This window comes from Amphiura filiformis, chromosome 8, assembly GCF_039555335.1.
Source record: "Amphiura filiformis chromosome 8, Afil_fr2py, whole genome shotgun sequence".
Lineage (NCBI taxonomy): Eukaryota > Metazoa > Echinodermata > Ophiuroidea > Amphilepidida > Amphiuridae > Amphiura > Amphiura filiformis.
This window is the reverse complement of record NC_092635.1, coordinates 30,580,557-30,603,383: the sequence shown is the minus strand read 5'-3', so window position 1 is coordinate 30,603,383 and position 22,827 is coordinate 30,580,557. Positions and strand designations below refer to the sequence as shown.

At 35.1% G+C, this 22,827-nt stretch overlaps 1 protein-coding gene across 1 annotated transcript; it reads right to left on the bottom strand.

The window, feature by feature from the left end:
• Nucleotides 1-3,681: 3,681 nt before the first annotated feature.
• On the bottom strand, nt 3,682-21,568 carry LOC140158937 (maternal embryonic leucine zipper kinase-like). The gene is given in 13 exon segments (XM_072182223.1): nt 3,682-6,041; nt 6,043-6,117; nt 6,460-6,750; nt 7,054-7,552; nt 7,555-7,807; nt 7,974-8,162; nt 8,652-8,912; nt 13,288-13,356; nt 15,692-15,835; nt 16,047-16,163; nt 17,124-17,209; nt 18,273-18,394; nt 21,301-21,568. Coding segments are annotated over 13 exon segments (2,334 nt in total). The 5' UTR covers nt 21,429-21,568; the 3' UTR covers nt 3,682-5,941.
• Between the last annotated feature and the right edge of the window lie 1,259 nt (nt 21,569-22,827).

The window sequence follows — 22,827 nt, the reverse complement described above, 5'->3', positions numbered from 1 at the left end:
ATTCAGGCTATGTAACATACAGGAGCATAAGACATCGGGATTCTACCTGCGTGGTAATCTGTTTCACATACGACACTGACGTACGTATTGTCGTATAGATCTATAGTAGCTTCCTTTGGTTACTTGTATTCATTCGCAGCAAACACAAAACGTTTTTAAAACGTCTTAAACAGGTTATATTTTGGGTTTTTGGTTTTGGTAAAAACGTTTTAATGACAATAAATGCCGGGTTATTTAATGTTCATGAAAACGTTTCAAAGCGTTATGTATGAAAACGTTTCAAAGCGTTATGTATGAAAACACACTACAAAAAATATTTTAATGATGTTTTCAAAATGTTATTGTAAAATATTTTTGCGAGCATTTTTGCCAAATATTTTATCAACAATAATCAGAATATTTGCAGGAAGTTATCAAAAAATGTTTTGAATGTTATGAAAACATTTTATGCTCTTTATGTACCTTTTATATAACCCGACATTTAAACGTTTTCTGGCAACCTTTTCTAACCTTTGTCGAATGATGTCGAAAACTTGTGTTTGCTGGGTTGTGCAAGGCTCTGCTCAAACGAAGTGGTTCAGGCAGGGGTTCATACACTGACTGACCCCACCCCAAACAAATCATAGAAAAAAGAATGAGACTCGGATTATTTTCGTTCTAAGGGTTTTAGGTGGAACTTGGAACTTACTGAGTAGGAACTTATATGGGTGGCAACAGGACTTTTACAGAGAGGGATGGCAAAGGGGGCGAGGGGGGAAGGCAACTTTCAAGGGGGTAAACATTTTACGAAAATGGTCAAAGGGGCTAAAAAGTCCAAATAAGGCAAAAATATCTTAATTATCAAGGTGGCCAGCATGAGGGGAGGGAGGCAAGATTTCTCACCCAACATGTAAACGTTTCTGTAAAACGTTTTGTGTTTGAGGTCACAATCCAGCAAACACAAATTTTTTTTTTAAATGTTATGTGTTATATAAAGGTCATGAAAACGTTTATAAAATGAGAAAAAACACTACAACATTATTTAAAAAATGCTGTCAAAACGTTATTGCAAAATGTGTTTTGGCAATCATTTTGTCAACACTTAACATTATGAAAGAATGTTTTGCATAAGTTTTCAAAAATGTTTTCTACATAATGTTGTTACGTTTTATACCCTTTATATAAACGTTTTGTGATTGCTGGGAAGTGGAACAAGTTTCAAGAAATTGAGTGATATTCTAAACAAGTTTGGGAATCCTGCTTTAGAAGAAGGGCTGCAATCCCATCATGCAGTTTAATAGGAATAGGATTCTGATTTTGGGTCAGAATTGAGGTTGAATTTAGTGACATATTTAATTCGTCCTTGGTGTTGACATTAGTGTTACCTGTAGGGGTAAGGATGGTATGGCTTATGATTGCCGGGACATTAAAGGAGGTTCATACACTTAGATATCGAGAACCAATCAGAGCTAGTCTACTGTAGTAGACCACTTTAATTTATCATCCCCTAAAAAAATTAATCCCTCTGACCATGGAAAATCAATCCTGGTCTGATCCAACAGCTCGGCCATCCATGAGAAAAGTCCTCTTTTCTCTGGGCAGGACAGTCACTGGAGATGTATTATGTTTTATGCATGGAAATGTATGAATTGTTTATCAAAAAAAGGGGGAATGCAGAGCAGTCTAAATCAGAGCAAGCGTTAAACTATGCATTGATTGTCTAATGCACGGGCGCACACTACGCGCATGTGCTGTTGGACGTGTTCATTTTTCTTGTGGGTTGATGCATATATTTGCTTGTATTTTCCTACATTTAAGTGACAATTTTGTTATAAAAACCGCAAAAATTTTGTTTTTTTTTCTTCTTGTGTCTGAAATATGTCAATGAACGCGCATTACTTGTTGCTCAAGAAATTAGACAAAATAACGCACTTGGGCTGATGTTGATGCATCTACTGCATTCCCCCTTCGGGGCTCGTACATCAGCGCACATACATTATTTTGTCTAATTTCTCTCCCAACAAGTAATATGTGTTCATTAACCTATAGATTTCATCACATTCTATTTCCACTTCATTTAAATGAACTTGATCCCCATACCCCACCTATGGAATTTCTTGCCAGTATTCCAATCCCTTTTGATGAGAACTAAAATTGTGAATTTGAAGGACTATGGCGATTGAACCCACTTTTACCATTTTGCCTCACAAATCCATACAAATCACCTTTCACTCAGTTGTAATATTTTCACAGGGTCTATGAGATTAATATGAGCTTTCCAATTGATATCAACATCTCAATTTTGATTGAAAAAAAAACAGGGATGAGGTTGTTGATAGGTATAGGACCATCCTCCTCAAAGGCACGGAAGAATGATTGGCAGGAATCTGGAACTCCCAAGTGTGCTTTTACTGTCATGGGAAAAAGCTTGTCTGTTCAATAACCTGTAGCATACTTGAGGATTCCATATGAAACCGTTACCTAATAATTCCACTAACACATGGCCTATGAATCAGGGCAAGTGGTATAGTCACCAGCGTCAATCCCAGGGGGACATGGGAAGTGTCCCCCCTCCTTTCAACAAAATGACCTATTTTTGTTCTTTTCAGTCACTTTTTGACAATTCAGGTTGATTGTCCCCCACAGTTCAAGACGGATATTGATGGTAATGGGTAGTTACGAGGCAGCTACCCTGTGACATCCATCTCCCCCCAACATCCCCTGGGGTGCTGGCAGCTATGGTATTTTAGATTTTGAATCATTTTTTGTCTATTTTTGGTCAAATTTTACCCCCCTGAAGTGTCAGAGTAGAACCATATAGCTGCAAATGTTAAGTATTTATATTTTGATCACAACAGGTCGAAATATCCCAAAATATTTATCAAATTGTATATTCCCATTAACTTATCTTCAATTTGTCTTATTATCACACCAAAGAAGGAAACACACTCAATATGTTTTTGTTTTCATACAAGATAAAATGACTGACTTGCATTTTATTGCACAGCGGCATTATTCCGCTTCTTTTCATTTTTTGTTTTCGTCAATTGACAGTCATGGTGGAAGAAACAATTATAGAAGAACAATAGTTTTGTACATACATGATGGTAAATACAATAATACAAAATATCAAGAATACTTAAAGCTTCATTATGTGCTACTAGATTTAGCAAGATATCTTGATAGTTAAAAAGCGTTACAAGACGAGAGTTGTAAAATAGTTCTGATAGTACATCAAAAATTTACAATTTCCATACATACAAATTGTGTACTAAAATGACCATTTTACACTCAAAATTAACAGTGCAAACATATCAAAATGACAGAAATTGAAGGCTCTGATGTTTGCATTTTTAAACAAACATTTTAGTTACAAATTGCAGGGTGTTTTAATTGAAAATAAATGCTACATTTATGTTTTAAAAATTATGATTTTTAAATAATTATCTTTTCAAACTTTTAAAAGAGCCACCTCTGAATTATGATTATTGATTAAGTCTGGACATATTTTAAATTAAAAAAAACATTAAAAACTTCAAAGTAAAATATAACGCTCTCTTGTTGTTGTCTGTCACCATGCACACTGCTATTTTTGTCCATATCAAAAGCATGTGGGAAAAAAGCCAGCTGTTTCATCATTACAAAAGCTAACAACAATAAAACAGTGTTAGAGTATACAAAAAAGACAAACAAACCTAAGTATACAAAAGGCATTCATTTACTGTTTGGTAAGTTCATGAATATGCATAGTTTTGATTTAATATGTTTTGTTTAAGACTAAAGGCACCTGGCTGAAGTATCTAGTGTTGGGCTCTTTGATAAAACACAAGCATGGTACTTAATCTTAAATAATACTTGTGGGTTACCAAATATTAGCCCAACACTATCAAGTACCTTGGACCTTAAACATGTCTACATAAACCTTTACAGACTAAAAGAAATCTAGTTTTTAAAAAAATTGTAAAATTTTAAGAAAACATGATTTTATAATCATTTCTCATCATCTAACACCATAAATTTAACTGGTGTAATGTTGAATTCAAATAGTGTATTTTATATTACACAGAACCTATGAGTTGAGCTAAGTATTATGATTTGTTTATTTTTATTATGTATGTCATATTTGACTGGTATGCTTCTTTAAAAAAAAAATTGGGCAATTTTACATTAAACTATTTAAAAAGTAAACAAAGAAAAATATTGATTAAATTGAGGGTTTTGTGTTTGAATGATGTAATTGAACTTATTTTTTTACATCTTAACCCTTGTGTAGATTGCAAAAGTTCTGCATCCATGAACAACACCAAAGGGTTATAAATATTGTACAATAGCCTATGTGATATAACATATACCACGATACCATAGAGTAAACATGATATGAACAGAATTATAAGGCACTTGCATAACATCAAAGTATATTATCATACACACAAGATAAAATGGAAATTAGAATCAATCACTACATTTAGACTATGTATTGAATTATTAAACAGCCTCATGTTGTATCGACAGATTTTGATGAAACCAGGAGAGATTCGTCTCAACTTTCAGATCTCACAAGGTGATGCAAATGTGATCATTTTGAAGACATGTCCTGGTTGACTTAACTGTTGTATCTTCCACCAATTATCTTGCAATTAAGCTTATTAGTGCTCCTATTATTAGAGCTGAATTCACCATCACCTTATTATTGTCTTTCTCATCAAAATCTTTCTGAAACATACATAGCTTAAATGTGGTGTAATACAATTCTTTGTCTGTACAACTATTACATACAAATGTATATTTGAAAGTAAATCGTAACAGTTTACAATGTGTATTCCAGGTAGAAACCCTGGCTATTTCAAGTACATTCTCTTTCTTTTTCATCTTTCACAGTAGCTATGATACATGCCATAAAGTGATCAATAAAAATAGAATATCTCATCAACATTTATGAGCATGTGGATATTATCGGGAGAATTAATAATAATATAAGGAAAAGGGTTTTTGATTACTTGAAATGTAAGAATACCAAATTGATGACAAATACAAGTTGATCGAATCTTTACATACCAGAGTGTGATAGAAATGATATACTACAAGTTACATCGTTTTGAAACAAAATAGTGCTTAAAATATAAATATTAATACAGGGGATAGTAGTCCAGATAATAATGTATTCTTTGTATATATTCTTATTAGTAGTGTTTAGCCACATGATTTTAAAATTAGTGAGCTCAAAACATTTGGTCAATTCCCGATGAAAGTGGTCCCTTTCAGAAGAAACTTAGTTCAAATTAAAACATTACAGAGGAAGAACATACACAATATGGTGGGTAATTCATTGTCGTATCAACAAAGCCAATATTTTTGCACAGAATTTGATCACTTTCAAAGCAGATTTTCACATCACCTCAATAATTTGCTCACATTCATTACTTGAATACTTGTTCAGACTATTGTTTTCAAAATTTGAATTGTTATAAATTATTTAGTAACATAATGTTTTAAACATTGAATTTATATATAAGTTTTGATGAAATTTGAGTTAGATCCATGTCTCTAAAAATCAAATATATAATACACACCGATAAAATGAAACCAATCAGATCATCCTTCTGGAAGCCCTGCAAAACTTGCTAAAATATACATACACAGCCATTTTGAAAATTTAAATTTGATTTAAAACCATGTAAAATTCAGAAATTAGTGAATATACAGTTTAAAAATTTCAGCTAAAATGAATTGTAATGATTTAAATCAAATGTAAAAAGCTCGGACTTACAATACCAGCCACATTACGATGATTCTAGGAAACATTTGTTGTGCATATAGGATAATTGTCCAATTCAACAAAATGTTCAAAGAAGCACTTTGGGTACTTTCTTGCTTGCACATGAATTAATTGTCCAATAACAATGGAGCCTCAGTGGAGTGGAATAGTGACAAAATCCGCCAATTGTTTGATTTTTTCCTTTCTTTAGATCTTGGCAATATCCAATATAAGCTGGCATACTTTCTTGAACTCCCATGTGTCACCCTTCAGTAAGCTTCGTCTGATACCGACAAGGTCCATGTGACAAGAGACACACTTCCAAGTCAAGCGACAGAATTGTGCGACCTTTGTCATCCTGAGTTTTGCAGCGTGTTGTGTACCTGTAGTTATGTAAAATGGGAAAAGTCATGTTATAGAAAATGTCTAGAAATGGCTGTTGCATGGAAAAGGATTAAAAGATTACCAAAGTGACTAGCTAATTAGCAGATGTTTAGGATTAATTATTGCACAATACGTGACTTCGACGGTGTGTATCATTAGTGTGAGATGGTTACCAAAAGATTACAGAATCAAGTTCATTTGTCCACACTGTAATCACAAAATTCTGTGCTCTTTACACCAAGGATAAACCTAGCTAAGCACCACTTATTTTAGTGATCTCACATGTATCTTATGATAATATGTTAAACAAGGGCATAGTACTGAAAAGGACATAAGCTTACCCTTTTTGTTTGCATACGTTGATGTTGGTCTGCGACACAGCATGTTTGATCTTATCTAGAACAACATCAGCTGGAAGTGATGATGTTGTTGACACGCTGTACATGGCCTTGACCTTCCTCGGCTCATCTTGACTTGTCATGGACCACTTTCGTGGAGTGAGGAATCCAACAACCTTATCGATGCCTTTCTCAAAACTACCAAAGATCTTCTTGGCTGAACCACCGTAACTTGACTTCTTGATCTCTGCTGCTGCGATGACCTGGTTGAGGGCGTCTTCCATTGATACTGCCCTGCAAAGACAAGATGAAAAGACAGAAACAATAGTAAGTATGTTGATCATTTTTCTGTAAGTGTGACAATATGATTAATTTTTTTGTTATCTTCTAAATATTTTGGAATTCCTGGCAATCAATTTCCACAAACAAAATTTTTATCCAAGTCCTTCAGCTAACCAGTCAGGTGCTTTCACTTTTCGCCATCTGGAATGGCAGGTGGGGATGCAAGACTTATCATGCTCACTGCCTTCCTCGCTATCTTTCATATTTTCTGTTATTATATCATTAATATTAGCAATGACTGTTTTGACTACTAACCTCTGGACATCTTGGAATTCATCATTGCTGCTTGCAACCAGATGGAGATTGTTGTCCATGGACCTGGAAGGGGTTATAACAGGCACTGGCAGGGACAGAGTAGGCACAACAGGTGATTTCATAGGCGTCTTCTTCCTTCTCACTGATCCTCCCTGCACTTGCTGTCTTGGATCATTGCGGTTATATCTTGCAGGTGTTTTTGGTGGAAGACCTACTGGAATTGCAAAGTCATCAAAGCTGTTCTCTTTGTCGGATGGCGGACAGCTTCGTCGGTGGAGGAAGGTGTCTTCATTTCTTGGCTGAGTATGTGGTCTGATGAAGGCAGCTGCTGTGTTGATTTCAAGACAGTTTGAACATGGATAGTTTCTGTTGTGTGCGCAACTTGATTGCGGGGGTTTTGGATGGTGGGAAGGGGTACCGTTGGTGCTACTTTGGTCATCGTGGGAACCTCGTCGTGCGTCTGGAGTGGCGGGAGGGGCGTAAGACTCAAGGTCTTCAGGCCTTCTTCCATGGAGCTGAACATGTAGGGTGAACTGACAGGTGGCTGGAGGTTGTTGTTTTGATGTGTGGAATGTGTGGAATTTGAAGAATGATGATGATGATGAGCTGGTGATTGCGGCACACTGTGTGATTCTCTGTTGTGTGTGGTCTTTTCACTGAGAGGTCTACTTCTTGGGTGAAGTCTAAGATTGCATCCTCTGTATTTGTTGCCAAGAAGAATGAAGTAGATTGCGGTGACCTCATCATATTTCCACTGCAAAGAAAAAAAAGAAAGTGAAAAACCATAATATTAGTAAATTTGAATATTCTTGGCAAGTAGATCAGTGTAAATAATCTATTTTTAATTTAAATCAGGCACAATTTAAGCTTATTGTAAAATGTTGATGTTTGATCAACAGTATCAAAAGCTTTGCTCTTACCTGCTTGATAATTCCTGACATCTCTTTCCTGGATCTGTTATAGTAGACAGCCATCTCTTCCACAACATCTGCATTCAGTTGCCTCTTCTCACACATACTCTGCCACTTCACCTGCAGGTTATCTGTGCCTTTGGTCAACCATGGATGTTGTAAGAGTTCTTTCATTGTGATACGTTTCTTTGGATTCACCTAATGGTAGGAAAACAAAATTTGAAAATGTTGGCATCAGAATATTGGTTGTATTTTGTGTAGGGTGTGTATGCATGAGGAAGAGAGAGAGAGATGTATGTTGGGTGTGAGTAAGTGTGAGTATGAGTGCATGTGTAAGAAATGAGCACCAAATGATGCTTTCTAGTTGAATCTCTTGTAAAACCAGAGCATCTAAGTTTAATTTTGGACATCACAATGATAAGGTAACTTGCTTTGTTTAACATAAACCAAAATATATCAATCAATATGTACCCTATATTTATCATAATATCTCCCCGGCTCACAACAAATGTCAAATGTGTTATCAATTATTGATTTAAAATTCAAATTTGGCAAATGATCAAGGATGTATCAGTGTTGCAGCACATATGTCTGATTTAACTGATTTTTTTCTAATATCAAAGTATCTCCCAGGGTATGCATTTTACAAATAAACAAAAATCAACATAATCAATTCCATCTGCTTACCTGCAACATATGTCTGATTAGGGATCTACTAGAATCTGACAGCCACTTGGGTTCATCGTATTCTCCTCGCTGAATCTTCTTGTAAAGAACCGAGACATTCTCGTCATCAAATGGAAGGAATCCGCAGAGAAGAGCGTAGAGTAGCACACCCATGCTCCAGATATCAGCCTCTGCACCCAGATATTCTTTGCCGCAAATGAGTTCTGGAGCTGCATATGCCGGGCTACCGCAACATGTTTCTAGATGGTCTTTCATTCCACCCTGTATAGAAAAGAAAAACAAAAAAAAAACAAAACTCATCTTTAGAACTCTTATCTTCAATAAACAATTGACTTGACCAAATATTAGCGAATAAAATCATTGACGGCTGTAACCATCCCCAGACCTTACAAATGTGCACACTTTAGTTATAAGTACTTGTACTTTTCTATGGTGTCAATCGCAATATTTGTGAAAAGACCCCTGGATGCAAAACTTGTTGAGACTAGCACCAGGTGGAGACATCTTGCATCCACTAGGGTTTACAAGAGTACATATTGATTTACAACAAAATGTTTGACTATGGGGAGAGAAAAACTGAACCAAAGCCTCCATTAGATAGAGGGGGACATACAATACTAGTCGCTACAGGGTAGTTGGTGTAAGTGTGTACTTTACATCGTAGGACACAAATTGCGTGGGATCTAAGAAGTGTTAGGTTGTGCCAGGAGCTGACTGGTGGTTTATCGTATAACCTTATGGCTACCATGTATTGATATTTTAACAAAAATGAGAAAATTGATAAGCTGTCTTGTTATGAGCAGTCAACAAAAGTAGTACGAGATGCAGAAGGGCTAAGTTAAACCTGAATAGTGTTCTGGGAAATAACTCCCAAAATAGTTACAAAACAAATGAATGCTGTAATGATAAGCGTATCAGCTCAATCACTATCCAATGACTTGTAAATTTAAAATCACAAATCAGTGGATGCTATATTTAGAAAAATCTTGTAACTTAATCTATGGATATGCATCATCTGACATTTGGTGTGGACGGCCTGCGCTGCCTGCCAAGCCTGCATACATCCCCCATGTCATCTTTTCTTTTTTCATGTGGTAAGAAATCTGTGAGACTTGAGCATGACACATGTGTATCTTGTCACAATTCAAATGACGGAGACAGAGAGAGAGAGGGCAAGAGAGATATTTTAGCATGAGAGAAAGAGAGGAGAGAGATGTTGAGACAGAGGGGAGGGAGAAGGGGAGAGTGAGAGAGAGGAGACTAAGATATAGGGATGGAGGGAGAGAGAGAGAGAGATGTTTGCACAGCTTGCGGTACCTCCTCAGCTTGAGATTCAAACCAAAATGTCAGAGGGCAATGATTTCCACCAAAACAGAAAAATCCATTAAGAAAATATCAAGAGTTAGCATTTGTTTACACACAGGTTTACTGTAACAAAAACACAAGAGGGGCCTTGTTTTCCCTTGAAACCCACCGGCCAGCCAACCGCCAGAGAAACAAATGTTGGCTTGACATTTCGGTAATGGTACTTGACCTTATAATGGACTGCAGATAAAAGTTGATATAAAATTCTGTGTACCCACTTGAGTGATATATGACAAGTATTAAATAACAAATATCATCACACAAAAGCTGAGCAATCCTATGGAGGATTGTGTTGCACAAAAGCTAACACTAACTAGCTCCTTTTCAAGTGAGGTTTGTGAACACAAAAACGACATCAGAGCCAGCGCCGGATCGTAAACCTCCCCCGATTGTGGAACGCCCACCACAAACTCGTAATTGACACAATTTATTACCTTGCCAGTGGAGTAATACTTTTAGGATGAATGGGTACATTGCTAATTTACCACGCAGTAGATTTTATAAAGTTTTCTATATGGAACGAGGTACTGATCACACAATGGTGCATAACATCCCTACAACTGTGTGAGTGTACTTATTATTTTTATTATTTTTTTAGATTAAAATGATTGATTGGATTTTTCTTCTCATCTACTAATTATCTAATCTGATTATTTGAACACATTTCGAAATGTCAACTATTTGTGCTATAATAAAATAATAAAGCCATGTGGCTCCTTAGGTGTAGGCGGAAAGATAGCGTCATAAATCATTTATGATTTTCGGTAAATTAATGTTACATCTGATATATCAACTACCTCTGCGGTTAACATTTTCAAAACCGCAAACTATTCAATTAGTAATTACATTAATATTTTATTCTGAACATTCCTATAAATCATTCCGCTTTGAAGAGTGGGATGTGAATTGATAAAATCTACCATTTTTACATCGGTAAATTTTCTTAAGTGATTAGAACCACTCATTTACCATTTTTGCATTTAAAGTTAACAAAAAAATGCTTTGTCCCGAGATGCTACAATTAAATGTGAAACCTAAGTGAGCATCTTTGCAGCGTCAGTCATATTATATTGATTTCTATCTTGGTTCTCATCCAAATGCTTGTTAATGCTCTGCGTGCTAGCCATGCGCTTCATCAACGGAAAAAGTTCAAAAGTTCAAAATATCAAGAGCTATCTTAAGAACTACTGAATCAATACTAGGCTTGTTTGTACTCATTTTAATACAATTTTCATGCTGATTTCAAATATGGTCATGAAAATTTACATTTCTGAAATTTTTGAATTTTAAAATTTTTTTGAAACATGTCTGCAGTCGACACCCGCGTGAAGAGAGTTAAGATGGTATTATGGTGTAACCTTCTATTACAAGCTCTCAAACAAATCTCTGAATCAGCTAGCTTAAAATTTTTAAAGTTTTAAAGTGATAACCATTAATGCATTTTGGTTATTCCTGTGAAAAGTTGCGTTTCGGCACCAACGCTTTTACGCAGTGTAGAGCAAACATTCATTTTGCCTTCAAGTCTGGCGATATTTACGCGAGGTAAATATAACAGCCTGCACACAAAAATGTACTCTCCTACAAATGTACAAACACCCTAAAACCCCTCACTATACGACTAATGCAGACATTGTGAACACACAGCTTGCATACTTGACAAGGATCAATGTAAATACTAGCACCGCTGAAGGACTGGCCGCAAGATGCTTAGCTGAGAACCTAGCTCTCAAGCGGTACACTGATGGGTCTAAACATCTCAAGAAACACCTCAATTTTATCTCACACATGAAATATTGGCATGTAAAGTAGGCTTTCAGCTTAAGGCACCCTTTTGACTTGCACGTCCCTGGAAAAATCTTATGCTTAAATTGCGCACATAAAAGCGATTGTTATGAAATAGTCAAGTATGTGTGGTTATTGCTTACTTGTACATATAGCAATAAATTCTCATCGAGCAAAATTTGGTTGATTAATGAAGATTCTAATAACGACCTCAACATCGTGACTTGACTAAATCGTGACTAAAGCGTGCAGACTTTTCACGTTGTATAACTTTCATTAAAGCCATTATTTGTTTTATATAAAATTGACATTTTACACAATGAGCTACTACATGCGTGTGTCATTGTGTAATGCAAGTGTGATGGAGAATGATTGTCACAATATGCTAAATATGGTATAGTTTAACCATCGGTTTTAACTTAAACGTCATGCACTGACAGCCAGTCGTCCACATTGTTACACGTGATGATTGTTCACGTGTATCCGGCATTTAAAAAAATCTAATTATACTTATAGTTCAAAGCAGGATCTTCTACTTGATTTTGTTTGTTTGTTTGTGTTTATATTTTTCAGTAATACCTGGGTTATTTCGGGAACTTTACAAATAAAGTCAAGAAATATCAAGTATGTTTAACTAAGTAACTACTGATGCTAGCAAAGTTGTTGACATATGGTATTAAATACAACAAAGACTAAAAATAAAATCGGCAATCTAAGCCATGAATCAGTGGAATGGATGTATATTTTGTCAGCAATTTGTAGCCAATTAAATCTTATGTAAATGTCAGAGTGAAGATTGTAAGTCAGTGGGTGCATGTCGATGATCTAGATTGTTCTTATCCTTGGTATTTAAAGTGCAATGTTGAGTGCTCTTCGCACCACTCACAAGCAACTGACAAAATCAAGGCTATCAATTTGTTTTCATTAAAAAAAAATCTTTATATGCAAAACGAGATTCACTCTCAATGTACGACAAGTCCAACAAGTCTATGCCACAGAAAATTTTGTGCAGTAGAGAGATTAATCAATGCAAGCGATATGCAAAGCATAAGCTTGTGTCTTGAGGGGCTTCACTGATGACGGAGCCAAGGCGTGAGAATTACGTCAAATTGACGGCTTCGACACAGGCAACCCCATCGAGATTGTTGACCCAGGATTTTATCCAGGCCATTGCAAAATATAATTTGCATTTTAAAGATTACATCAGTTCTTTCATCATCATCATCTTTTATTACGGTGGTGCCATTGATATTGGAAACTGTAAATTGGATTAGGTAATATTGTCGTTGGGTAGTTTTACAAATTTGGCAATAAACCTTTATCAAGTAGTCTATAGAGACATATAAGAGGAGCGTGGTGGCATAACCTGGGAGCACATTAAATTAGAGTATATATAAGAGCTGGGCTGTCAAAGCTTCATGGCATCACCTGATTTTCAGTACCAACATAAATAACACACAAACAAAATTATACATTGAATAAAGCTCACCTTTGGTTTAGCAGCTAATCCAAAGTCGATCAACTTCAAGCTCTGATCTTCATCTAGTAGCAAATTTTCCTGTAAAAATATAAAAAAAATGGAGAAGGATTTAGTTAAGTTTTAGGTTTATCTTAATAGTATTTTGCTGAAATTTAAAATAGATATACTGTAAAGTGTTGTAAGTGTTTGCCAATGAGTTTTCTCCTTCAATTTGAGTTTGCACTAGCAGATGAAATTTGGGTAATCATGCTACCAGTACCCCACAGAATATATTCTTGAACATTAAAAAAAAAAAAGCAAGAAAAAAAAAAAAGCTTCCAAGTTAATTGAGGAACCTGGGAAAATATATTCACACATGCGTTATATAACATGAGCCTGGTACCCACTTAGCTCAAGTGTGCATTCCAGCACTCCCCAGGCTTGTACGTGCGTAGCAAATTTTGCGCTGGCCTTGGCAAATTCCATGAAGCCACTCTGGGATTTCTAACATAAATTGGACTCTCTTGTTACCTGCCAGCAGAGACGTAAATGCAACCTGAAATCCTCTTTTTAGTCTTTTGGTGTTGTTTTCCACTTTTAATTATATCAATCAAGTTGTTAATGAGTGATTCTGATTACCAAGCAGGTGCTAATGTAAATGTACCTTTAGGCAATTTATCGCTTCTTGCTTTGTTTCCTCAAATTGACGTCTTTTGACACAAAAAAATCGTACTAAGAGCTGCATGCTTAATGGAATCACCATCAGTTAGTCAGTTACACAGTGTTCGATGCGATCGGAACAAGTGGTTAATTATGAATTGTTTCCTGCTTCATTTTGTGAGCTCATGACCCTGACCGTCAATTATACACTTGGAAGTAAAGTGTAATAGATAACCAAAAAGTGACGTATATTTGTGATGTAACGTCGTATAATTAAATCTTGAGTTATTGCAAAATTAATTGAGAACGATTCAACTGTAAATTTGGTTAATGGTTAAGAACACGATCTACGAAACCTCAAAACAGAGCTATTGTGAAATTGTGTCCAAACGGATGTCTTTTTATCATTTTGAACCCACATCTTTTCCAATTTATAATCTGAATAAATACCTAACCTTTCTAAATGCACAAATTTTAAACATTTATAAATACAACTGGTTATGAATCAAAGCTGGTCTTTTCAGTTCTCAGAATTACCTAGCCGGTGGAGTAAATGGCAGGCAGGTAGGAGGGAGGTAATCTTGCTTTTGTTCCCCAAAGCCTTAGGTTTTAACTATAAGTTTAAGTATACAAATATTGATTGCATTTTAACCAAACTTAATCAGTCAACTTTTTCCACCCACATCTACTATTATCCCAACCCTCAGCTTTACAAGAAGATGAAATCCACAGAGAGAACCCAATCTTGCTAGGTAATCCCAACTCTTGATTTCTGAGCAAGGATTTCTGCCTAGTTCCATCAACCGCTCCTCAACTTTGACATTTGAAATGGGAGCCTGTTCTATCTGACAAGCGCAATCAGGTCTGTAATCGTGAGACTATGAAAGCTGGCCTTGCATCAAGTCTTACACCCAATCATACTCCTTGTTTAAAGTGATAGGAAGATTTGGAGCAAGGGCACACTTGAAGGGTAGACTTAATATGGGAGGATATATGTTGTGAGTTCTGTTTCATCGCTTGTAGCAAAGGTTTTATCCTTTTTGCTCTGAATGGTACGGGTTGAATTTCTGGATTAAGTTAACAAATTGTGTGATAATTGAAGAAGAATTCCCTGAATATAGTTGATATCCCTGTTTATGCTGTAGGCGACTACCCTGATCTCCACTACCCACTCGACTCAATTATTAAAAATGCCCTATAGAGAAATAAAACAATACCCTTCTTTTGATATAGATTTCATACATTGATTGCAATTCAGGAACACATGGGGAAAATCATATTGCGCACCGAAAAGTTGCCGCGCATAGAATAAATAAGAGACAATTTGATTGAGACCGCTGTGAATCGTTACCCAAGCACCCAAGAGACATTTCTGCGCATAGCTACTAAGAGGAACAGGAAACCAGACGGTGCAAAAACTTGTAATATAATCCTACAAATGCAATTCTTTCAGTAGCTATGGCTGAGAGTGCTATAGCAAGTGCCTGCATTTCTTGGAAATCTGTTAAATATTTAAATGTAATTGATCTACTAAAGGAATGTAAATTAAGCACCGCAATTTTGTTACTTTCGGGTAAAAGGTGACGAAAGATAGATATCGAGAAGGGTAAAAATTGAATTTGTATTGAAATGAATTGGGTTTACTTGGAAAATTACATTTGCCATTCCGTATTAAACCCCCCTGACCTGGGATCAAACCAAATCTCGTTAAAGTGTACCATGATTACATCAAGTGACTAAACTGTACAGCACTGATTTGTTATCATCTACTTACAGGTTTTAAGTCCCGATGTGCATAGCCCATATTGTGAATGTAAGCAACGGCTGAAACGATCTGACGAAAGAACAGGCGGGCTTCGTTCTCCTTTAGTCTGTCTTTGGCTACGATGTAATCGAATAACTCACCACCCGGGCAATACTGTATTTGAGAGAGAGAGAGGGAGAAAAATAAAAGAAGTATTGTTAATTATAAAACATTCATAGAGCTAATGCTTTATTAAATGCACAGGTATTTCTTCAAGTTTTAAATAAAAAAGTATGTGAAAAGTGGTATAATAATGATGCAACTTCAATCAAACTATATACTTGATATTTTTTTTTTTTACTTGATAGGAACAGACATTGCTTACCTCTATGACCATGAAGATCTTATTCTTTGTTTCAATGACTTCATATAATGTACATATATGTTGATGGACTAATTCTTTCATTGCCATAATTTCTGTCTGGACTCTGGGTAAATCATCCTATAGAAAGAGATAAACATATAAAGAATTTTGTTTTTAATAAAATGAAGAACTTTATTAGATGATAAAATATAAAGAATAGCAAAATATTGATTAAAGTCTTTTTAATTCTAAATAATTGCAATTATGAATATGATCGATGAAGACAAGTTCAAAAACATTGTAGTGCAGAATTGCACGTTTAATTCCGGAAAATATTTAATCACTGCGCACCTGCTTCTTAGCCTTGATCCAAAAAAAACCCTTCTCAATGTCCCAGATAACTTTTCTTGGTGCACTTTTTCTGTAATATGAACCTATCCAGATATGTCTTCCTACATTATTTGAGAAGCGATAGTCTGCTTTTATTAATCAATCACCTGCATGCCTTATCTATCGCTCAAAATAAAAACCTAGATTTTTATGTAATACTGCGAGGCTCCCAATTCTAATTATTGCCTGTCTGGGTTTTCAAATCAACATCGCACTTTGTTTTCCCTAATACCTCCAGTATTCACTTCATTACTTGTTTTATTCCACCTGAGAGAAACAATTCTAACAAAAACACAGGAAAAATCAATCGTGCGGCAAGTGTGCTAATTGCGCTTTACAAGGAGCTGTCACACCGTCTTAGACGTTGCTTCACAGCCCGCCACTTCAAAACACCCATCTACTCTCCATCTGCCTAGCAACCGAGATATATTGGGTATAAAAACACCTACATTCTTAATTAGCTCTGAAAACCCATCAGCCGATATGCAAGGCGACATTTCAAAATGTTACATATATTGGAATTTAATAATTGTCTGTCATGTGAGCCAAGGACATCGTCCACCCACGGGTGTGCGATATAAGAACCATTAGCCATGTAACCTATGCATGGCGGGGTACAATAAAAAGTAAAAAAGGAGATCCTTGGTAAAGTGATATCAATCGAATAATACTTTGTCAAGGTAATATAATAAATATTTTAACACTCACCCCCAGAGCTCTTTTGTCCATGATTTTGATGGCGACATCTTCACCAGTTGCGATGTGGGTTGCTAGTTTGACCTTGGCAAAACCACCTGGACCGGAATAGAAAAACAAGTTCAAACACGCTTAAAATTTTGTTCAGATATTGCTCAGGTATGAAATAAATAACAAATGTGAATTTTGCTGAATTATTTAAAATATATTAACACATTTGAATTAAACATTGAATTAAATGATATTTAATTTAATTTTAATCATATAATAATTTTAAAATGAGATTTCCTCCCCCTCATAACATGCAGAGGTGCCAATCATTGCAAGCAGTGTTAAAAACCAATCTTCAAAACACATTTTGTGAAAACACAATCTTCAATTGCAATTTGCTTCCTTTTGAAAATTAAAAATTAATACTAATACATGTTTTTAAAGATGAGGTAAATAATTAATTTGTAATTATTTTTCAAACGTGCTTGACAGATGGAAATAATATTATTCTACAGCCTGTTTTTAAACACGCATGACATAAATAGGAGTGTAATTATAATATACAACCCTCAGCACCTGGCTCTCTAATTATGCAAATTGCATAATACCTGACGCATCACATGCATCAATTGCTCTCTAGCAATGGTTTCACCTTGAAAATAAGTGTGCGTCATGAAACTGTGAATTTTATGAATGAACAACCATATGCAAAAATCACAGCCGTGTCAAGCTCAGGCCTTCAACAGCCAATCAGGGTATTTTTTAATTATTAGCAGAAGGTCTAGATTTGTAAAATCCATATTATTGATATTTATGATGGCAGCCTATTTCCGGTTTTTATTAATTTTTTTAAAAATAAAATGATAAAGCGTAGGTGGTGATAAAAGGGATCCCTCACGTAGCATGCATATTTTTGATAAAGGGTTACTTAAATTAATTGGATTGTCCTGCAGCAAATTTATCATTTTACATCTAAAAATATATTATAATTAATCATCAAAACAATATATTAAGTTCTAATAATATTTGTAATTGAAGGCTAATTATTTAGTTTCCCTTCAGCAAAAGAATCAAAACAGATCAATGAGAGAAAATCAATGAGAGAGAGAACTGACAGCGGAAAACAAATCAGGAATAAAATAACAATTGGTGATTGAACTGATTGCTTACCTGCGCCTATTGTTTCTTTGAGGTGATAGCGTGATCGTACAATGTCATAATCGGACCCCATCCCTGAATTGGTTTGTTGTTGCTGCTTCACCCCGTTGATGGCAATCTCTGGCGGCTTGAGTCTGAAAAATACAGAAAATGGAAATATACTGGTTAACTTAAGTATTCATTATTACGAACCAACATTTGCACACAACTGGCAGTGGGGAGGGATTATGAGCTCTACTAATCAGAACTTCTTCCAGAGTAACTCCCATACTCATGAGCTGGAAGTTAGCACAATTGTGAATTGTCTATTGCAAAATGCAAAAAATATCCATATTTTGCCCTTTCATCTTCCACTTTCCCCTGTCCCTTTCCACTTGATGTGAAAGACTGTTAATGTCAAAGATTGCAGGTTTAGAGCTTCAGGCCCTCACAACTAAAGTACATCATATGTGACACGATCTGGTCCATGGGGGCCAAAGGAGGCATTTTTGACAATTGAGTTACTGTAATTATTACATTATACATACAATAGGTTATCCCTTACTGACAACACCAAAGGTCTAGCATACTTGGTTCTAAAGATATGAAGTTTTTTGGTGTCTATTTTCTTATGTATTTTATTGTTTTTTGACTCCATATTTCTACCTTTATCTCAATTTCATATTTGCCGCCTTTGGCCCCCATGACCCAGATCATGTCACATATTATAATATTCAGTATTTTATTCAACAAATGTACCTTAATGTTTTCATTACGTGCAACAAATTAACCTAAAAAAATCAGGTGAATTAAATTTTTCATTTGATTTCCAATGCATTGTATGTTATTTTTTGTGTAAGAGTAAGAAATATTTCTCTGACAGCTGATGCAACATCACTACCAAACTAATGCATATCATTATGTTGTTTACAGCAGGCATGTATACCAGCTATTCAATATTTCACAATAGAATCCTACTTAGTGTACTGAAACTAAAATGTCACATTTCTAATTTTGTAATCTTTTATATTTTATTATATTTGTTAAAATGTCAACTGACGCATACTTTCATTTGCAACTTCTTAGAAGACATAAATTTCTCACTTGATAGGCCTACTTGTTTTTAATGCTTATGGGAATCTGTAACATATTTTCACTTAATTTGAACAAAAGATCAGTGCTTGTTTTATCAAATCACTTATCCTCTCACAAAGCAGACATTTAAAATTTCTATGAAATGCAGGAAATGAGAATCTAGTTCAAATTCAACTTTCAGGGTTAAAACAAAGGACTTCACAAGAATCCTCTTACTAATCAATTCCACCATTTCTTATTCACAAGTCTCCCGAATTCTATCAAATTCATTCATAAAGTACTGTTAATCTATTCATAAACCTCTCTAGTGTATGACTAAAACGTTGAGTTAACAGCACATGGAGTTACCCATTTACGTCATAGATTTGTGTAGTAATAGTAAAACGACGTCGTTGTAGCCAGATGACTAATGCGGCTCGAGGGGCCGACTTCACTACTTAACTCATTCATTGACTGTACCTAGGTGAATTATTTAGTATAGTCGGACCCTGAAAATGTGCTTTAAGTTTCACCAGAAAGGTATTATTTGTTTAAATATTTGATGCCAAAAAATGCTGAAACACAATCTGCTTCTCACCTTTAATAAGCAGAAAGGTATTATTGTTTTAATATTATATGGAAAAAAAATGCTGAAATATGATCTGCTTCCCACCTTTTAAAGGAAATTCATCTTGTCATTGTGTTAAGGGCATGTTTCAATAATTTTCATTTCAAGTTTGATTTGAATTGTGAGAAGAAATTATTATTATCTTTAAATATATGCAATCAGGTAAATTTTATTTTATTCAACTAAAATGCAGATATACTTCACATTGCTTTGGCAATCTACAATCCAGATATTATTTACTATCGTTAAAAAAAATCATCGCTATAAAGCAAATTACTATTATTGTATTGCATTATCCTTCACTATCTATGATCAGAATTATAATTTCTTAAATAAATCTTCTTGCCCAGGCCGGCCAGAAATAGCATCCTCAAGTCCTGTGCCATTTAGCCGAGGGAAGATCACATTACGATGACTTGGTACACTTCTGAAAAACCTAACAGCGTAACTAAACTCTCATCGTCGTCTGCCATTGTCCTCGTGATGACCTAAGCGGACATCATCATGTGCGTTATGAGATATCTAATTTCCAGAACGTCTTTAAGTTATACAGGACTGATGACGTGAAGTCAAATTGAAGGCAAATTGAGTTAGTCAGCATGTGACGTAGTATCCAACTGGGAGTTGAATTTTGTCATTTTTAAATGCAAAATAAAATGGCTAAGGTTTAATCAAGTTTAAGTTTGTAGATGCGATAATTTGAATGACGTCACAAAGCAGAATTATGATGACGTCCCTGGGAAAATCAGTTTTGCCTCCTTGAAGTCAGTATTTTCATTATTATTAACATAATTATTATTATATTTACAATCATTATGGTTATTAATAATTATTACTGATATTATTAAAATGTTTTGCAAGATGAGCATTGTTTCAATCTACCGTCTACCACAAAGATGCAAATGCTTCAAATCTATAAAACTACAATAGATGAAACTTAACCCATATTGGTGCAAAATGCTGTCAGAAATATATGCAAAACATTGGAATTCAAGTGCAAGTTATTTACAACCAACGCATGCTACAATCATTACTATGACATATGCATTTGCCTTAGCTCAAAAATTGCTATCTTTGAAACCAATTTGCACTCAAATGATTCTGCACTTGGAAATTACAGTAAAATATACTGCACTTTTGAATCCATCAATTACAAATATTAAAATATGTCCATAAAATATACTAATTGAATAATACCGGCAAGAAACGGATTTATTAAATATCGGACAAAATATTACAGCTCAATATGAATTAACAAATAACATAGATGCAATTATACATAAATAAATATCTGAAAAAGAACATATTTTTAATTAATAACAACAATTTAATCATTTTTACAGTCCTATATCAACTTACTTTGGTTTTGAGGGTCGCGTGTACTGGTTTTTGGACGTTGTCCATTCCATAAAAAGTCTGTGCTCATGTGTGAGCACCATAGGGGTAGACATACTGGATGTCACCCTCTGTTCCTCCGCAATCACCATTGATAACAATTATAGCAAAACTTTTATAAAATCCCAGTAACAAGGTATATCTCTCACTGCTAACACAAGTTGTGTTGTACGTCTGTGACTAACTATGAATGAATTGAGTCTTGCACCGATGTGTACGTAGTTATATATCTATCTATATATCCAAACAATATGTGGGTACAGATGTTTATGGGGACTGATTCATATCTATACACAGTGACTTGACTCACTGTGTACCTTTGTGCTTCCTGATTGGTTGTTATGGATATGACGTAGAGGCTAACGCACAATGTATTAAACTGTATGTATGAACGTGGAGCACTCAGTCAGACTGTAAGGGAAGTATAAAATGGTGAGGTATGATTTGGCGAGTTATTGAATGTTGAGTTATGTGGCGAGTTAAGATAATTAATATGTTTTTGTAAAGAGATCGGGACAGGAGGTGAACAAAATCTCAAATGTGCTATGATACTTTTTTTGTTTGCTTTGTAAAATGGCCTATTTTGTCTTAATATTGATAAAGGTGCTATTTTGATGTGTTTTTTTTATTTGACATGTTGTAACCATTCAATTATTTAGTCTCCTTTTTTTTTTCCCGGTAAAAATATCATTTCAATTCACACCCTCTGATAGAGCTGGGACAAATTCCCAAGAACAAGAATTTAATTCCTGAACCATAATTTAAAGACCAAACCACATATCAAACAAGTTTACAAGCCATTTAGCTCTTTAGAGACAAAGCCGTAAGCTCTTTCATTGCTTCTACTTTGCATCTTGCTGGCGAGTGACAAATCACTCTCCTCAAAACTTGTCAGGTGAGCTGTAGGCGAGTGATTTTAATCAATGTATTAGTATTACACCAAATGTAGGCGAGTGATAAAAAGCTCTCCTCAGCTTCATTTTAGGCGAGTGATCACTCTCACTCACCTCAAAAGACAAGGCCTGCAAGAGACAAATTATAAAATTTTATTGATCGATGGAATACAGGTTCCCAAATCCCATATTACATAGAGTAACCCAGGCACCTTAAAGAAAGTAAAACCATGAAAAGAATAACTGATATCAAAGATATAGCAACTATACAGATACCGTTTTCTGGAGTATGTATGTGTAGCAAATCTTGGAATATTTCACAACTTAGAAAAAAATATGCATTAACTCAACAATTTTATTCCAGACAAATTCAACTCACCACATCTTACCTCACTAAATTGCAATGCCTGCACTAAGAGAGATACTATGCTCTAGCGGGCAGCAAGCACATCACCATTGCAATAAAATCAGAATAGCTGTCACAGAAAGGTCATCGGGCTTTTGATACGATCATTTACGTGTGTTTGTGTATGTGTGCGGTATATCAGGAATAGTGCTATCCAGAACTTCCTTTTGGATTTTAAGGGTGTTAATTACT